This window comes from Oratosquilla oratoria, chromosome 33, assembly GCF_046742065.1.
Source record: "Oratosquilla oratoria isolate Oo_2021 chromosome 33, ASM4674206v1, whole genome shotgun sequence".
Classification (NCBI taxonomy): Eukaryota; Metazoa; Arthropoda; class Malacostraca; order Stomatopoda; family Squillidae; genus Oratosquilla; species Oratosquilla oratoria.
Window position 1 is genome coordinate 20,071,724 of NC_134809.1, and position 8,968 is coordinate 20,080,691.

Here is an 8,968-nt window from a genome sequence, read left to right on the forward strand (position 1 = left end):
TAAACTGGAAAATGTTGTAAAAACATAAGGGAAGAGAAAGATAGAGAGAAAGAGAAGATGAGTACAAGAAAACAAGAGCTAGAGAACAAGAGCGAGAAAGAGAACGTGAGTGAGAGGGCGAGGGAGAAAGAAAGAGAGAGAGAGAGAGAGAGAGAGAGAGAGAGAGAGAGAGAGAGAGAGAGAGAGAGAGAGAGAGAGAGAGAGAGAGAGAGGGGGGGGAGATAGAGAGGGGGTGAGATAGATATAATGAGATAGATAGACATATGAATAGATAGAGAGAGGGATGGAGTTATGTTAGTGTTTGAATATGTGTTATACCTGAATCTCGCTCTCTATATACTTCACTAAGCCCCCATTTTCTTACTTATTCTCTTTTCATCAGTCCATATGTTTCATTGTGTCAAACATTCTGTCTATACTCTCCTTCCTTTGTATGGTTGTCCGTCTTTCAGGCATTTTTCGCCCATCTTTCCTCCTTGATCACCTGCTTTCCTTCCCCAAAACCTCTTTCTTTGTCGTCGATGGTAATCTAATGCTTACAAGAACACTTGCCCCATAAAAGACAGCCACATCCCAACAATAAATAGATACAGTATTACAAAGAAATGCATTGTGTCAAGTGTCACAGAAGATGAGCCATTGTCGACCAAACACTTATGGAGACAAATTACCTTACATCTCCACACGCACACAAATTACCTTTAATGGGCTGATCGTGAAACTCCATTATTCGTCATTTCTATTCATTTATTTTTATATATGTAGTATATGCTATTTTCTCACTCATTTGTTTGTTCATTAATTTGTTATATATATATATATATATGTAATATATATGTGATATATATATATATATATATATATATATATATGCAATAAAAACACAAGGAGCGTGTGTTCACAAATGCGTAAATAACCACTAGGAAAAAGTAAACTAACGAAGCAGAGCGCTTTCGTGTAATTACATCTTCAGTGCAGATACAAAGAAGGAATTATAAGATGAAGAAACAAGGTACAGAATATATGACATAGTGAAGAGGGCATTCGGAGAGGTAGTGGGAGAAGTACACGTGACGGACGTATGGGCCGTCCTGGTAGCCAACAAGTATGGGACGTTTGGGCCGTCCTGGTAACCAACAAGTATGGGACAACTGCTCATAATTTATATTACAATTCAAACAATTTTGAAATTTCATGAGAAATAAAACTATCTAATTTGTACAAACCTTGATGAAGATTAACATTTATCCCCTTACTAGATTTGATCAAACTGCATTCAATTAAATTTCTTTCTGTTATGTTGTTGTTGTATGTGATGACTTTAGCGTTATCCCAGTCAACTGGGTGGTTAAAATGGTTCATGTGGTTGAATATACCGCTAGATTGGTTTCCCTCTCTAACGTATTTCTTATGTTGATTGATTCGTGTTGTGAGTGCTTTAGCAGTCTGACCAACATAAAACTGATTACATGATTTGCAAGGTATTTTGTACACACACCCTTTATTACTATTGACAGAATTATTTATGAGCAGTTGTCTTACAGTGTTCTTGTTATTGAAAACTACATTAATGTTAAATTTACGTAACATATTTGGAATATTTTGCAGGTTCTCTTGGTACGGTAAAATTAGCAAGTTATTCATATTGAAAGTTTGAGTTGACCTAAGGTTGTAAAATGTCCTTTTAGCACGATTGTAAGCTTTGTCAAGAACATGTGTGGGGTATTGTAGCTTAGTACCAATGTCGTAAATACATCCTATTTCATCATCGATGTACTCTGGGCTGCAAATGCGTAGGGCCCTGAGATACATCGACGCGAAAACAGATACCTTCACGCCATCAGGGTGTGAGGAATAATAGTGTATATATGAACAAACGTTGGTTGGTTTGCGATATACACTAAACTTCAACTCACTTTCACGGCGGTAGATATTACAATCAAGGAAAGGCAAAACGCCTTCTTTCTCTATCTCCACCGTGAACTTAATGGAACTGACCAAATTATTAAGCTTACATAAAAAATCATTTACATTATCTTGAATGGGCCACAGACATAGGATGTCATCAATGTACCGCATCCATGTAATGTTGGGGGGAATGATCTTACTTAAAATTTTGGTTTCAAAAAACTCCATATATAGATTACTCAATACGGGGGATAGAGGATTACCCATGCTCATTCCAAATTTCTGAGAATAGAATTTATCATTAAATTGGAATTTGCAATCTTTAACACACAATTTGATCAGTTCAATTAAGGTGCCTGAAGGTAATGGTAAATCGTGCTTATTTAACTCTTCTTTAAGATAGATTAAAAGGTCATCCAAGGGAACTTTCGTAAACAAACTAACAATATCATAACTTACCAATTTAAATTCATAGTCTGGTTTTACCTCACTTAGTTTGTTAATGAGGTCCAAACTGTTCTTAACATGTGAAGTGGAAATAGTTCCAACTAGTGGACTAAGAATTGTTACCAACCATTTCGAAAGTTTGTATGAAGCTGAACCTATTGAAGAAACGATTGGTCTTACCGGGTTATTTGGTTTATGTGTCTTAATTAGACCATACATGTAAGGCAAAGGAGGGCTGATAGAAATAAACTTTTTGATTAGTTCACTATTTCCACTTAACAATTCTTTTATCTTCTTATTGAAATGGCTATTCACTGATTCAGTAGGATTCTTTAAAAGTTGGACGTAAGTAACTTGATCTTTAAGTAGTACATCCATTTTGTTTAAATAATCATTTTTGTTCATAATTACTACAGCGTTTGATTTATCAGCTTTTGTGATATGTAAATCACTATCCTTTTTGAGAGAATTAATAGCAGTGATAAAACGTTCAGGACAGCTGGGAGGTACCTGATTAGCTAAAGCACCATAAACAATACCTTTACATATATTAACATCATATATAGGCAGATCTTTATCACATTTTAAATTACAAAAAGCTTTACCAATGTTAATGATGTTAGATGGATTAGAATTATTGGCAAAGCTGAGCCCAAATCCTAATGCTGTGGATTGAACCTTGGTGAGTGGCTTAGATGACAAGTTAACCACGAAATCTGGGTTAGCATGTTTGGTCCAGTCACTGTCATTAATGAGGGCTAGTAATTTCATGTTTAACTTCCTTGACAAGTACTCACACTCCATCCTCATTTTTCCATAACAATAGTCCAAAAGCACATTTTTGACATCAGATGATACACAACACTGGAATTTATGCAAACTAATACGCTTGATCCTAAAGGCTTCTTTGACTTCTAATTTGGCAATGTCGATTCGTTTCTTAAGAATGATGCGCTGAAAATCATCAAATGGACGATCAGACATCTTCACAAGCCGTTGGGGTAAGACCGACTTGGGTAATACTTGTTCTTTCATGCAGTTTTGTAGAAACTGTAGACGTAGTCGTAGCTTGTGGGCTTTAACCAATGACCAGGAAAAGTCGTGTACATAAGGAGCAAGTCCAGGGTTCAGGTGAGTAAAGTTCTCGAAGAATCGTGTGGTATCCATAATGCAATAAAAACACAAGGAGCGTGTGTTCACAAATGCGTAAATAACCACTAGGAAAAAGTAAACTAACGAAGCAGAGCGCTTTCGTGTAATTACATCTTCAGTGCAGATACAAAGAAGGAATTATAAGATGAAGAAACAAGGTACAGAATATATGACATAGTGAAGAGGGCATTCGGAGAGGTAGTGGGAGAAGTACACGTGACGGACGTATGGGCCGTCCTGGTAGCCAACAAGTATGGGACGTTTGGGCCGTCCTGGTAACCAACAAGTATGGGACAACTGCTCATAATTTATATTACAATTCAAACAATTTTGAAATTTCATGAGAAATAAAACTATCTAATTTGTACAAACCTTGATGAAGATTAACATTTATCCCCTTACTAGATTTGATCAAACTGCATTCAATTAAATTTCTTTCTGTTATGTTGTTGTTGTATGTGATGACTTTAGCGTTATCCCAGTCAACTGGGTGGTTAAAATGGTTCATGTGGTTGAATATACCGCTAGATTGGTTTCCCTCTCTAACGTATTTCTTATGTTGATTGATTCGTGTTGTGAGTGCTTTAGCAGTCTGACCAACATAAAACTGATTACATGATTTGCAAGGTATTTTGTACACACACCCTTTATTACTATTGACAGAATTATTTATGAGCAGTTGTCTTACAGTGTTCTTGTTATTGAAAACTACATTAATGTTAAATTTACGTAACATATTTGGAATATTTTGCAGGTTCTCTTGGTACGGTAAAATTAGCAAGTTATTCATATTGAAAGTTTGAGTTGACCTAAGGTTGTAAAATGTCCTTTTAGCACGATTGTAAGCTTTGTCAAGAACATGTGTGGGGTATTGTAGCTTAGTACCAATGTCGTAAATACATCCTATTTCATCATCGATGTACTCTGGGCTGCAAATGCGTAGGGCCCTGAGATACATCGACGCGAAAACAGATACCTTCACGCCATCAGGGTGTGAGGAATAATAGTGTATATATGAACAAACGTTGGTTGGTTTGCGATATACACTAAACTTCAACTCACTTTCACGGCGGTAGATATTACAATCAAGGAAAGGCAAAACGCCTTCTTTCTCTATCTCCACCGTGAACTTAATGGAACTGACCAAATTATTAAGCTTACATAAAAAATCATTTACATTATCTTGAATGGGCCACAGACATAGGATGTCATCAATGTACCGCATCCATGTAATGTTGGGGGGAATGATCTTACTTAAAATTTTGGTTTCAAAAAACTCCATATATAGATTACTCAATACGGGGGATAGAGGATTACCCATGCTCATTCCAAATTTCTGAGAATAGAATTTATCATTAAATTGGAATTTGCAATCTTTAACACACAATTTGATCAGTTCAATTAAGGTGCCTGAAGGTAATGGTAAATCGTGCTTATTTAACTCTTCTTTAAGATAGATTAAAAGGTCATCCAAGGGAACTTTCGTAAACAAACTAACAATATCATAACTTACCAATTTAAATTCATAGTCTGGTTTTACCTCACTTAGTTTGTTAATGAGGTCCAAACTGTTCTTAACATATGAAGTGGAAATAGTTCCAACTAGTGGACTAAGAATTGTTACCAACCATTTCGAAAGTTTGTATGAAGCTGAACCTATTGAAGAAACGATTGGTCTTACCGGGTTATTTGGTTTATGTGTCTTAATTAGACCATACATGTAAGGCAAAGGAGGGCTGATAGAAATAAACTTTTTGATTAGTTCACTATTTCCACTTAACAATTCTTTTATCTTCTTATTGAAATGGCTATTCACTGATTCAGTAGGATTCTTTAAAAGTTGGACGTAAGTAACTTGATCTTTAAGTAGTACATCCATTTTGTTTAAATAATCATTTTTGTTCATAATTACTACAGCGTTTGATTTATCAGCTTTTGTGATATGTAAATCACTATCCTTTTTGAGAGAATTAATAGCAGTGATAAAACGTTCAGGACAGCTGGGAGGTACCTGATTAGCTAAAGCACCATAAACAATACCTTTACATATATTAACATCATCTATAGGCAGATCTTTATCACATTTTAAATTACAAAAAGCTTTACCAATGTTAATGATGTTAGATGGATTAGAATTATTGGCAAAGCTGAGCCCAAATCCTAATGCTGTGGATTGAACCTTGGTGAGTGGCTTAGATGACAAGTTAACCACGAAATCTGGGTTAGCATGTTTGGTCCAGTCACTGTCATTAATGAGGGCTAGCTAATTTTAATTAAATTTCTTTCTGTTATGTTGTTGTTGTATGTGATGACTTTAGCGTTATCCCAGTCAACTGGGTGGTTAAAATGGTTCATGTGGTTGAATATACCGCTAGATTGGTTTCCCTCTCTAACGTATTTCTTATGTTGATTGATTCGTGTTGTGAGTGCTTTAGCAGTCTGACCAACATAAAACTGATTACATGATTTGCAAGGTATTTTGTACACACACCCTTTATTACTATTGACAGAATTATTTATGAGCAGTTGTCTTACAGTGTTCTTGTTATTGAAAACTACATTAATGTTAAATTTACGTAACATATTTGGAATATTTTGCAGGTTCTCTTGGTACGGTAAAATTACTAGCCCTCATTAATGACAGTGACTGGACCAAACATGCTAACCCAGATTTCGTGGTTAACTTGTCATCTAAGCCACTCACCAAGGTTCAATCCACAGCATTAGGATTTGGGCTCAGCTTTGCCAATAATTCTAATCCATCTAACATCATTAACATTGGTAAAGCTTTTTGTAATTTAAAATGTGATAAAGATCTGCCTATAGATGATGTTAATATATGTAAAGGTATTGTTTATGGTGCTTTAGCTAATCAGGTACCTCCCAGCTGTCCTGAACGTTTTATCACTGCTATTAATTCTCTCAAAAAGGATAGTGATTTACATATCACAAAAGCTGATAAATCAAACGCTGTAGTAATTATGAACAAAAATGATTATTTAAACAAAATGGATGTACTACTTAAAGATCAAGTTACTTACGTCCAACTTTTAAAGATTACTACTGAATCAGTGAATAGCCATTTCAATAAGAAGATAAAAGAATTGTTAAGTGGAAATAGTGAACTAATCAAAAAGTTTATTTCTATCAGCCCTCCTTTGCCTTACATGTATGGTCTAATTAAGACACATAAACCAAATAACCCGGTAAGACCAATCGTTTCTTCAATAGGTTCAGCTTCATACAAACTTTCGAAATGGTTGGTAACAATTCTTAGTCCACTAGTTGGAACTATTTCCACTTCACATGTTAAGAACAGTTTGGACCTCATTAACAAACTAAGTGAGGTAAAACCAGACTATGAATTTAAATTGGTAAGTTATGATATTGTTAGTTTGTTTACGAAAGTTCCCTTGGATGACCTTTTAATCTATCTTAAAGAAGAGTTAAATAAGCACGATTTACCATTACCTTCAGGCACCTTAATTGAACTGATCAAATTGTGTGTTAAAGATTGCAAATTCCAATTTAATGATAAATTCTATTCTCAGAAATTTGGAATGAGCATGGGTAATCCTCTATCCCCCGTATTGAGTAATCTATATATGGAGTTTTTTGAAACCAAAATTTTAAGTAAGATCATTCCCCCCAACATTACATGGATGCGGTACATTGATGACATCCTATGTCTGTGGCCCATTCAAGATAATGTAAATGATTTTTTATGTAAGCTTAATAATTTGGTCAGTTCCATTAAGTTCACGGTGGAGATAGAGAAAGAAGGCGTTTTGCCTTTCCTTGATTGTAATATCTACCGCCGTGAAAGTGAGTTGAAGTTTAGTGTATATCGCAAACCAACCAACGTTTGTTCATATATACACTATTATTCCTCACACCCTGATGGCGTGAAGGTATCTGTTTTCGCGTCGATGTATCTCAGGGCCCTACGCATTTGCAGCCCAGAGTACATCGATGATGAAATAGGATGTATTTACGACATTGGTACTAAGCTACAATACCCCACACATGTTCTTGACAAAGCTTACAATCGTGCTAAAAGGACATTTTACAACCTTAGGTCAACTCAAACTTTCAATATGAATAACTTGCTAATTTTACCGTACCAAGAGAACCTGCAAAATATTCCAAATATGTTACGTAAATTTAACATTAATGTAGTTTTCAATAACAAGAACACTGTAAGACAACTGCTCATAAATAATTCTGTCAATAGTAATAAAGGGTGTGTGTACAAAATACCTTGCAAATCATGTAATCAGTTTTATGTTGGTCAGACTGCTAAAGCACTCACAACACGAATCAATCAACATAAGAAATACGTTAGAGAGGGAAACCAATCTAGCGGTATATTCAACCACATGAACCATTTTAACCACCCAGTTGACTGGGATAACGCTAAAGTCATCACATACAACAACAACATAACAGAAAGAAATTTAATTGAATGCAGTTTGATCAAATCTAGTAAGGGGATAAATGTTAATCTTCATCAAGGTTTGTACAAATTAGATAGTTTTATTTCTCATGAAATTTCAAAATTGTTTGAATTGTAATATAAATTATGAGCAGTTGTCCCATACTTGTTGGTTACCAGGACGGCCCAAACGTCCCATACTTGTTGGCTACCAGGACGGCCCATACGTCCGTCACGTGTACTCTTCCACTACCTCTCCGAATGCCCTCTTCACTATGTCATATATTCTGTACCTTGTTTCTTCATCTTATAATTCCTTCTTTGTATCTGCACTGAAGATGTAATTACACGAAAGCGCTCTGCTTCGTTAGTTTACTTTTTCCTAGTGGTTATTTACGCATATATATATATATATATATATGTATATAATTTGTTATATATATATATGTGTGTATATATATAAATATATATAACAGATAAGTAAATAAAATGAATAAGTAAATAAACAAGCAAACAAAAAATAAAATATAAAACAAAATTAAATTAAATCAATGAATAAATAAAATAAAATAGAAACTTAAGACTAATAATTGGCTACACAAAGGCAGCTCCAAAAGAACATCTACACACAGAAACCAAAATTCTCTGCAAAGACCAGCACATGAGAATGACAGACACACCATTCTGTGCAAGATCTCCTTAACCGACTCATCACCATTAAATCACAATGCACAAGCACAGTCCATATAACCCACATACCCGAAAACCTCATACACACACAGATCACAGAGTACTATTGTTTCACTATATACTCCCCTTAAACATTAGCCCAAGAAAGAAATTGCACTTAAGACATTAAAAGTAGTTTTAATACACCTACATCCAGGTCACTACCCTGTATCAAAACAGCACTAACACAGAACTGACCTGACAACAAACACTAAATACACACTATGCCATCATCACACCGAAAGCATGGACCATTTCTTATATTGTCTTTCACTCACGAGACAATTCAACAAAATC

At 35.0% G+C, this 8,968-nt stretch overlaps 1 protein-coding gene across 1 annotated transcript; it reads right to left on the bottom strand.

Annotated features, from left to right (window-relative positions):
* Positions 1-1,063: 1,063 nt before the first annotated feature.
* Positions 1,064-8,103, bottom strand: LOC143018013 (uncharacterized). The gene is made up of 2 exons (XM_076173052.1): positions 7,893-8,103; positions 1,064-3,405 (listed from the first exon to the last, which is right to left on the bottom strand). The coding sequence occupies exons 1-2, from the start codon at positions 7,893-7,895 to the stop codon at positions 1,168-1,170; spliced, it is 2,241 nt and encodes a 746-aa protein (XP_076029167.1). The 5' UTR covers positions 7,896-8,103; the 3' UTR covers positions 1,064-1,167.
* Between the last annotated feature and the right edge of the window lie 865 nt (positions 8,104-8,968).